Genomic DNA, 10,681 nt, shown 5'->3' with positions numbered 1-10,681 from the left:
TACTTCACAGAATCTGGCATTCAAATTACAGCCGTGGTTATTTTCTCTTGTTGATTTACTTCCCTTCCTGACAAGGAAGTAAATTACCGCCAATGCACAACAAGGAGTTGACATCTGAAAGACTTTTTAAATTCCCGACACAGAGGTTTCAACACAGTCTTTTATATTTAAGAGCAGGAGTATTAAAGGTCTTCACATGCAAACATTTGGCCAATTGTTTTTATTTAATTGTGCTTATTGCCCTTGTAACATGAACTCCAATGCAAAGAGTTGAACTGTAGAAACAGGTTTGCTCTGTTTGAGTTATGCCGTCACTGCAGCTTGTACCTGCTGCAGAGTCTTGACGTTTGGACTGACAGGAGAAGCCATGATGAGGTTTTACAGTCGGTTTATGTGCGTGTTAACACCTGCACTGGGCTCTGAGAAGCTGCTGTCCATCCTCCAGCAGAGAAATGGTTCTGAAATGAACGTGGAGGGCAGAGAGCAAATAGTTCCTCCTGGCACCGACCTTGTTTACCCTCCGACGCTCTGAAGGCATCAAAACACCAGCGCCGCGTTGGCTGCGATACCTGTAGTGCAACTGTAGGTCGTCAGGATCTGTTCCATTGTTGTAGTAAACAAGATCAGTGACAAGACAAAGAGACAAAGAGACAAAGAGACAACAGGGACAACTTTTCTAATTGAGCCATTTATTAGTTGAACAATTATGAAAAATATTCATAAAAAAGACTGGAAGCCCAAGATTATGTACAATCTTTTTTTTTTCTGAAGTGAGGTCCCTCTTCTGAGTCATAGTTTATTTAACCTTTATTTTTTTATCACAGGGTATTTATTCACGATATGTTTAACTTTATAAGACATAGTCCTTTTCTCTCTTTTGACAAACGTCAAAAATTACATACATACATACATACATATACATATATATATATATATATATATAGATATCTATAAAAGCAAAAATCATTCAAGTATCAAAATACAGACTGCTAGATTCATGTACAATATCATTCTCATCATTGTTGTCATCAGACTAGTCCCAGAAATATCTCTATCTCCTGATCCTCAGCGATGTGCAAAGCAGAATGGGACCAGGCCGATGGCCGAAGGTGCCAACACCAGCGAGTCGAACACAGCGTACCATAAAGTTAACGAACTGGCCTGACAAGGTACCACATATACAACAGTTAAACCAAAAAACGACCTGACTACCAACCCATATACACATGAGCCGACAAAAAAAAGAAAAAGTACCATTAACAGTCAGCGCACTGGGGAGTTAGTTAGGAGAGACTTGCCCTATTGTTCTGTTCTGAGGCTACAAACTAAAAAACGTACCAGCCTGTGTGGCAGGTTTGGTGAAAAATCTTGTCTAGATTAACAAAGACGCAGGGAGGGAGAGAGAGAGAACCACGCCTGATCCAGTTCCTGCATTAGGACACGTCATTGTCCTATAAAACAATTAAAACATACAAAAACAAGAAGAGAGACAACTTTCAAATCATAAAAAAGCCACCCCCCCTGTTACATCACCGTGAAACAGTGTTTGTAGTGTCGCTTCCTCTGCCCTTTCTGAGTTTGGTTCGAGAGTTCCTCCCGTTTATCACAGTTATATACGCATGTTGTGGATGAGAAGCTCGTGGTCGTCGAGAGACGCTCCAGTGTTTGGATAAGGGACAGATCATCCGGGAGGGAGTGAGCTTGTCCCTTTGTATCAGAACAACAACACAGAGAAATCAGCCGCTTCCACTTTAATGACAGGTTGGGCATTGAAACCTGCAGGAACATCCCCTGACGAGCAGGAAGCTAAATGGAGGCGTGTGTGTGTGTGTGTGTGTGTGTGTGTGTGTGTGTGTGTGTGTGTGTGTGTGTGTGTGTGTGTGTGTGTGTGTGTGTGTGTGTGTGTGTGTGTGTGTGTGTGTGTGTGTGTGTGTGTGTGTGTGTGTGTGTGTGTGTGTGTGTGTGTGTGTGTGTGTGTGTGAGGTGATGTGTGCGTGCAGTGTTGAGAGAGTCTCCGGGCCCGTGCGTTACTGTGGCGGGAACCATCCGACTGGCGATGTGATCTGCTGCGTGGTTAGTGGGTCACTTTCCCAACGAGAAAACAAACCCACCACGCAAACAGGGCTCTTTCTTACTGGCTGGGAGTGGCCACAGTGTTCAGCTATGGGGAAGGGACACACACAGACACACAGAGACACACACACACACACAAAACAGGGAAGTTAAAACAAAGTAAAAGTAACAACTGAACAAATGGACACACACAACATGATGGTGAGGGATTGTCCCCAAGTTCTAATCATTTACTCCCTTCACTGTCGCCAGTGAAATATTTACACGGTGAAGACACAGAAGGCATTTGTTGTGAAAAGAAGAGGAAACAAAAACAGACGAGAGGAAGATGCACTTATTCTCACACACTTTTTGGGGATTTGGTAAAAGTGCTTAGTTTAAAGTTAGTTCAGTCCAGAAGAAGAAGCAGCAGGTTTGAATCCTGCTCCTCTGATTGAAAGAGAAAGGAGGGCATGCCGGTCCCATGACAGATGGGGCTGTCTATTTTCTGGAGCATCATGGGCCTTATTACATGCGGGTCCCATATCAGCCTCTGTGCCCTGTTTTGTACCCCAGGAGAACCCCCCCCCAAAAAAATGATAACTTTAAAAGCTCCTAAAGGACGTTATCACAGTGCTACGATCTCATCCTCCTTTGGCTTCGAGCAGACCCTCTACACAACCACCACAACCTGCACCCCCCACTGCTTCAGAAACAGTCTGCAAATTCCAACAGATGCACAGAATTACAGGAGCAGTTTCTCGGTTCCCTCTGGAAAACACGTCCATCCAGGTATGAGGATGTGTGCTGCCTGCGGGGGGGTCACTCTCGGGTGAAGTAAATCAAGATATTCCCAGCACCGGTCAGGAGTCGATAGATCAGAGTGACAAGCCTCAGAGTGGCCGTCGCCTAACAGAGCAGGAAAAGCACCAAGAAGAGATCATCACCGAGAGTTAATACCAGGATGTGGACTGGGAAGGGGGGGGCGGGGGAGGAAGTTCAGGAAGCAGGCAAACAGAAGGAGTATAAGAGTGAAGCTGAGTGGCAGAAAACTGGAGAGTGAGACCAGCGAGAGGAGGGTTGATTAGGTGGAGGGGTTGCACTAGTAGTGTGTTGTTGTTAAAGCAGGACACGCGTGACGGCCGAGGGGAGACGGGGAGGGCGGGGGATCCAGCCCAGAGAGAGAGAGGGGGAGGCAGAGTGAAAGGCACACAGAAGGAGGGGGTGGAAGGAAGAGGGGTGAGACCAGGCCCAGGTTGAGAGGTCGGGAGGAAGAGGGGTCCACTCAGAATATGGTGGTCTCATACTTGGTGCTGATAGTGCGCTTGGATTCCTTGGGGTCCACGAGCCACGTGGCGCTGCCCTGGGACTGAGCGTCTCCCTCCTGGTCCACAATGTCCCCCTGTGAAGACAAGCAGCATTTATAAGATACATATAACCTCTCAAATAGTTAATAACCTGGTATAATGTAGTTTATAAGCAGAAGGAAGTGATAAATACAAGTTTCTACAAACAACTTTAATTCCTCCTGGTGAATAAACAGATATACAATAAACTTATAATAATATATGTCTGTCTGCCTGCCCGGTATATGTATCTGATCTCAATAAACACAATATGATGATAAAGTGGCCAACCAGCCCTTCTAGGTAATTGCATATATTTTATGGTTTGAAATGTTTGTCATTTAAAACCTAGTTTGACCTTTGCCTTCTTTGTCTTTTGAACTATAATAAAAGTTACATCCACATCCAAAGGTTTACTTCTATCACCTCATCAGCAGCTCTGTTCTTGTCAATGTTCAAATTTTATACCACGACAAGTTGAATTTGATTTAAAGGACCATTTGTCTACTGGTGTTTTCAAGATCAAGAAAATACTTTCAAACTCATTTAACTTAATTAAACTTACTTTACATTTTTTAACTTTTAATAATGGGATTTTATAGAAGTACTGTTTCCTGTACTGTTGCAAAAAAGTCAGTTATGTAATAATAACACAAATTTTGTGACAGAGTAACACTCTCTCTACACCAGGAGTACTTCTCCAAACTGTCACTAGAGGGCGCCCAAGTTAAACCTGACATACAAAACATTTATCAGTACACATAATACAACTTGTTTATATATATATTTAGATAAATAAAAGCAAAAAAATGTCACTAAGAAAAAATTGGACACAAGGCCGTGTGACATTTTCTGGGAAGTGAGCATGAAGATAAAGAAATAAAAGCAGAATAAGCATGAGAGGATGAAGCCGTGACAGGATGAGGAGGCAGCACCTGAGCAGCGGGGATGGAAGAGTGCAGCAGTGGGCAGGAGGGACGGTGGGTGGTGCAGGTGTAACAGTAACAGCAACGACTGTCGACAGGAGGAGAGTCCTGGGAGAGATAAACACCGCCAGGAGGAGAGAGGAGAGTCGGAGAGAGAGCGAGGGAGAGAAGAAGAGGAAGAAGAAGGGAAAGAGGAAGAACAAAAGAAACAGAAGTAGAGACAGAGAAAATGACACAGATATGAGCAGCAAGCATGAGACAGGAGGAGTCTGGTTCGAGTGTGGTTGTACTGGGAAGCTCACAGGTGTGTGTGTACGCTTCAGCATGATGGTTCTGGAAAGTGTGTAAATCCTGTATGGACAATATGTCCGATGTCCAACTCACCCCTGACTTCCGCACGCTGCCTCGTGGTTTGGGAACCGGTCGGCTGGACATGATCTCTGTGATCTCAGAACCAGGTCCCGCCGGGAGGTTGTGGTGCTGTTTGGTCCTCTGGGCCTGCAGAGCCAGCTGATAGGCCACCTCGAACGCCTGACCCAGGGTCAGTATAATCTCATAGGTCAAGTTCTATGCAGAAAAAAAAAAAAAGAGAGAAAAAGGAAGAGCTTGAAAATGTCCTGGATTTCAAGCCTCAAAGTCAGTTTTATTTTCCTCCAGGACCACAACACTGTGCTCAGCTTGCAGCGAGACAGCAAAGATCTGAGAGCAAAGTTTATTTTCCCCAACACTTCAGAACTAAGACGGAGAAGTGGCAGTTAATCTCAGGAGTATCGTGCAGCAGCAAACAGCTTCTCTCAGTAGATACATCTGCTGCATCTTCAAGTTAAATCCGCTGCTGTATTCTCCTGCTATTTCCTGTCAGCTTCCAAATAGGAACAAGTACTAAAGACAGATGATTTAAACATCACTCTACACGGCTCAGGAATTTAAAAAAACAATTATACGGAGGGAACATTTCAACATCACTTGAAAATAAGATAAAATTATGTTCTATAGTCCCACAATGAGGAAATGTGTCATCTTCTTTAATCAAGAATGTGACACAAACATGTCTGAGTCGTCTGTCTCACACAGAGTGTGGGGGGACAGAGTAGGTAATGGACGGCTAGTTATCATGGCCAGGAGTCGCACCATGTCTACAAGGGAGGCAATCAACCGCTGCTGAAGCGTGACACCTTAAAGAGATAAGTCTGGAGATAAGAGTGTCGATTGTGAAGCCCGTCACATCTGCTCCGAGTAAGGACAGGAAACGACGCTGGCGGAATTCAAATGTGCCAGCGAGGAAAGTTTTTTGAGCACATCCAAGAAGTTACTTTCATTTTTTAATCTGGCTTCTGTCAGACATGCACTGAACTACAGACATTTTCCAAAGGGGACGTATGTGACACAAATGTTGTGACAGTTGCTTGTCACCGGATTTTTCGGGAAATTCACAGTGAGCGTGTTGATGATTTTTCTTACAAGTGATGGACGCAAAACTTGAAGATTACAAATCCTCTCAGGATGAAAAAGAGGAGGCAAACACAGATGAAGATGTCAACTGGGAAAGACAACGAGATTTGAGGATTTGAGAGTTTTGGGCGATAAGGGCCGACCCCTGTTGTCTTTCCTGATGTTGTGCACATGTCTGACCCCGTCAATTTCCTGCTGCGTTCTTCATGTGTGAAAGGCAAACTCTGGAAAAAAGTCTGGATCTAATTTTCCAGGCAATATCTGGCCTTCGCGTCTGAAAACCGCACAATGTGTTTTCCAGTGTGTCTTTCAGCAGAACAAAAGGGGGCGGGGCAGCGATCCTTACCACGTCTACTGTGCTGAACACGTGGCAGTAGTGGTGGCTGGTCTGCAGGTCCTTGGTGATGTAAGCAAACGTACACAAGTCCTCTGGGTCCTGGGCTGCGCAGGAAATATTCCGGATCTCGTGCTCTGCAATGATGTTCTGCACCGAGAAGAGAAGGTGTGAATCAGCAACGGACTGAAAATGACACTCAATACAAAACACAAAAAGAAAATCAAGCTTTTTCACACACAAATCTAAGGACACGAGTCTGAACGAATTGTGAAAATATGAGGTGACAGGAGACACTGAGGCATAAAATGTGTTTCACAGCCATCGGAGGAGAGTGCAGACATAAAAATGAAAAGACGGCTGAGCTTCCTTTTTTAAAATTAATGTCAAATAAATGTCAATATGAAGAGACTTTCATCAGAGAGGAAACAGCGTGATGTCCGAGTGTAAGGCTTTCACAAAATAATACTAAAATACTGAGTTTAAAACTATGTGGAACACTGAAGATATTGAGGGTTTAAAAGTTAACTTCAGTTCGAGCATGACGTGCAGCAATGAACCTTATTGGCTGCATCGATGAACTTCACACCCTTGTAGGTGATGGAGAGGAGGATGGTCGGGACCTTCCTCATTTGTTCCGTCGACCTCTGGGGGACAACAAAAACAGAGCAGATCAGAAAGGAGAACACAGTGATTTATCGTTCATTCATACGCACAACGTCACGCTTTTGTTCACCGAGAATGGAATAGCAGATTATAGCATACCCGCATTTTGGCGCAAGCATCCTGCGTGGACTCGGTACCCCGCAGCTCCTTAATGAGCATGGAACCCAGGTACTGAACAGGGGGAAAGCAGAGAAGAAAACTCAGGGTTGCTGTGTGTGTTAAGTGGAAACTGGATCATTGAGGAAAGAGAAAGGCGTAAATTTACACTGGCTTCGTAAGCACAGCATTCGAAGATGAGCTTCTCCGGTGAGTGATGCCAGTTCTGGACGGGGGCGTAAGGCGCAGCCAGACTTGGAGGACGCAGGGTCAGACGAGGCTCCCGATGCCGCTCCTCGTACCGTTCCTGGAATTATCAATGAAAGTGTTGTACAATCACTGGATCACATGGATGTCCTGGACGTTATGCACTGCTGAAGATACAGATAAAACTCAACATACATGAGTTCTGTGTCGTTCACTGTGATGTCTTTGGGTCACGTCGTAGTCGTTATTTGGCACTTTTTTCCTCCCTGGCTCTACTAAAGGCAGCAGAGGGTCCATGGATCGACCTGCATAGGAATCCATCTGACTGAGGGGGGACGAGGTGTGGGATCCAGGCAGGTCTTGTAACTGGAGAGAGTCAGACATAGTTAGTTGAATAAAACAGTGATTGTACTTTAGCTTTTAACAACAACTTTGCTTTGCCGGATAAATCAGTGAGTGAAACCAACAGAGCTGAGTCAGACCGAAGGGAAAACCATCAAGTCTCTAGGTTCTCACCCTGATCTGAGACAAGCGAGGAGGTTTGACCGGAGGCTCCTCGTACGGTCTCTCTGCTAACGAAGCAATGATGCGTTTCCTGTGACCCAGGAGGGAGACCTTCAGCACCTGAGGGAAAAGAGGAAAATATGGAGCGACACATGAGGAGCTGGTGCTAGAAAGGTGGAGACATAACAAGGATACTCCTATTAAGAGCTTTTAACCTTAAGCTCGACCCAAAATGTCCTAACTTGTAAGAGCTCTGACTAAAGTATAGTTTTAAACCTGTGACCAGCTGAAGCACTAAAATCTAAAATCAAAGTTTGAGTCTCCTCTGGTTTCACTGTCAAACTTTTCTTTATTCCGTAAACTTATTTCATCCTCTGATACTAATCACAGTCCATCTATGTCACTGGGACTCACGTTGACAATCTCGAGTTCCCACAGGTTCTTCACACAGTCCAGAGTGCGGTAGCCGCTGGTCAGGAAGTTGTGTAAGTACTCTTGCAGTCCCAGATTGTCCAGCCAGGAGGACAGGGAGCTGCTGCCATCACAGCCCAGAGCTTTCACCTGCAGGAGAGAACGGTCAAGGAAACTTAAAGGGGTTCATGACACAGGCTGTACATCTGTATCTGCTGTAATTTTACCAGTTTTCCTGCCAAAAGAAACAGATTATAGGTTTAAGTTAAACTAATACAGTGGTAGACGTACTAGAAATAGCCCTTTACGAGTTTTGTATTTGTTTTGAAACAGATTTATCTACTTGAGTTAAAGTACAAAACTGTAACCACATGAAGATACTGTACTTAAAGTAAAAGTACTGGCAGAAGAATTGTTCCCATCGCCGATAATATATGTTATTGTGTTATTAGATTATTAATACTGGAGTAATAATCAGGTGATTTGTCACCTTAGGTAGTGAACGTGCTGCGTGCAGGATCTTCTTTCTGTGACTTGGGTCCTGGATCCCGATCTCTCTCAGGTCCTGGTCCTCCATGACATTACTACCCTGCAGAACAAAATACAGACAATGGCGCAGTTTAAGGAAATGTGAATGAACTTGAATACTGGTGCCTGTGAAAGACGTCTGAAGCACGTGCATGAGAGCAGAAATCATTCAGGGAATTCTGGGAAAAACACGATCCGACCTGCCAAACAATGTACAACACTGTAAAAGAAATCAAGTCACTTTATATGATCAGGTTTGTCTGAATGTGCGTTACCCTGAAATCATCTGTGAAAATCTAAAACACACAAGGTTAGACAAATCATCCATGAGAAGAGCCCACGCTGAAGGGTAAATATTGATCATGAGCAAACGCTGCCATGGCAGAAAAAAGGTAAATTATTCCAGAGTGAGATGTTAAAACTCCTTCCTGGAGTCCAGCCCAGTGACTGAAGGACCGGGGGCCATGTCGATAACCCCTTAAATGAGACGTAAGCGTGTGGGGGGGGCCCACAGGGATGTGTGTTTGAATTATAGCCAAACTCATCTTTGGTTACACAGAGTACCACCTCTGAGACCATGTGGCAGGCGATTGGATAATGGAGAATGGAGCGATAAATCAATGTCAGGGCTGCAGAGTGGTCAGCGACATGTGATGGATGGGTTGGAAACGAGTGCTTCGATATCTGACTGTATCTTCAGGCTGCAAGGAGACAAGTCAAACCCCCCCCCCCGACATGTGAAGGGAGAGTATTTCTACAATTAAAGTAATGTATTAGCAGATTCCTGTTAGCCCAGCTCAGTCGAGATAAAAATAAATGATTACAAAGCGTCCCGGCTCAGATAACGGGTGAATAAGGGGGTGGGGGGGTGTGTTAGCTCCACACGAGGCGTCAGCAACCAAATCTCATCTGTCAAAGTATCATGATGCGACATGGGAGCTGCTGCCCTCAGGAACGAAATGTGACGGCCCCATGCAGCTGACCCCTCAATACGAATCTCAAGTGAATCCTATGGTGCTCACACACGCACGCACGCACGCACACGCACACACACACACACGCACACACACACACGCACGCACAGCAGCGTCGGGACAGAGGAGGAAGCGTCTGTAGGTCAAAGCTGACGACCTGCTCTTCATGCAGGAGCAGTCGATATAGACGACGGATGAGGAGAAGGGAGGAGCGGGTCTGTCTGTATGAGGGGAAAACCGCAGAGTGATGCTGCCTGTGGAATCACAATGATAATTATAATTTTTTGCTGAGTAATCCGCCGACATTCAGTTTTACATTCATTCGGCGTTGCAATGTGTAAGTGTCTAATACGAGGGCGATTAGCAGCTTGCATTATAAAACCTGTGGGAATCTTGAGACGGACAGAAAGACGGGATGAAGCAAAGAGCGTCTGCACCATCTGGGCAAAGTGTCGTTCGGAACTATGGCGTTTGAGCTCAGATTTGACATCGTGACGCAGCCTCTCTCTCTCTCTCTCTCTCTCTCTCTCTAACCCTTCGCACTAAACTGACAACTTAAAGCCCGTTATCTCTGAGCGGCGCCGCGCTGATCGCTGCCTCTCCACCTGAGGATTGAATCTATTTGGGGAGCTGGATGGATAATTGTGCTTTCACAGTGCACATGGATCATTGCATTATTGTCCCACTGGAGATTAACTGATAAAAGTGTGCGTGTGTGTGTGTGTGTGGTCTTCTACTCTGTGGTTAAGTAGACGTGTTTCAATGCAGATATATCATAGGTTATGTATATGTATTGTATGGGTGAGGACAGAAAGCATTACATTTGGGTGCAGATGTGGATCAAGAAATTTTTTTATTTTTTTATTCTTTTGTCACTTTCCCAGACTTCCCAGAGAATAATTGATGGATCTTGATAAAAAAAACGATCAAGCCTGTTTCTGGATCTGATACCGAACTGACTTTTGTGCAGCTGGATTGAATTTAAGGAGACTGTTGAGCCTTGGCGGAAGTTTGAACTCTCCCGAGTGCCGTTCTAGTTTATTTTGTTGCTCCTAAAGTTTCACTGTTTATTGAGATTTACTGACATTTGAGACAGCAGATATCACAACTTGTCAAAAATGATTGTTGTTAGAAGAGCCACTTATGTTTTCAGAATAAAATGTCTGTTGTAAATAAGGCTGTGTG

General features: G+C 44.7%; 1 protein-coding gene across 10 annotated transcripts in view; it reads right to left on the bottom strand.

Moving 5' to 3' along the window:
* Positions 1–672: 672 nt before the first annotated feature.
* LOC118110559 (ankyrin repeat and SAM domain-containing protein 1A) overlaps positions 673–10,681 on the bottom strand; it is a 63,575-nt gene continuing 53,566 nt past the window's right edge. For 4 of the 10 annotated variants that reach the window (XM_035158432.2, XM_035158436.2, XM_035158435.2 and 1 more), the window contains 11 exons: positions 8,485–8,583; positions 7,998–8,144; positions 7,596–7,703; positions 7,275–7,445; positions 7,042–7,179; positions 6,876–6,947; positions 6,671–6,757; positions 6,123–6,260; positions 4,709–4,891; positions 4,334–4,432; positions 673–3,454 (listed from right to left, as the gene is read on the bottom strand). In XM_035158432.2, coding sequence (XP_035014323.1) covers positions 3,338–3,454; positions 4,334–4,432; positions 4,709–4,891; positions 6,123–6,260; positions 6,671–6,757; positions 6,876–6,947; positions 7,042–7,179; positions 7,275–7,445; positions 7,596–7,703; positions 7,998–8,144; positions 8,485–8,583 — 1,359 coding nt within the window. In that variant the 3' untranslated portion in view covers positions 673–3,337. The remainder of the gene's footprint in view (positions 3,455–4,333; positions 4,433–4,708; positions 4,892–6,122; positions 6,261–6,670; positions 6,758–6,875; positions 6,948–7,041; positions 7,180–7,274; positions 7,446–7,595; positions 7,704–7,997; positions 8,145–8,484; positions 8,584–10,681) is intronic. The other 6 variants (XM_035158437.2, XM_035158440.2, XM_035158433.2 and 3 more) reach the window with 5 other exon arrangements.

This window comes from Hippoglossus stenolepis, chromosome 6, assembly GCF_022539355.2.
Source record: "Hippoglossus stenolepis isolate QCI-W04-F060 chromosome 6, HSTE1.2, whole genome shotgun sequence".
In the NCBI taxonomy this organism is placed as follows: domain Eukaryota; kingdom Metazoa; phylum Chordata; class Actinopteri; order Pleuronectiformes; family Pleuronectidae; genus Hippoglossus; species Hippoglossus stenolepis.
The sequence above is the reverse complement of the archived record's forward strand: the minus strand, read 5'-3'. Positions and strand labels throughout refer to the sequence as shown.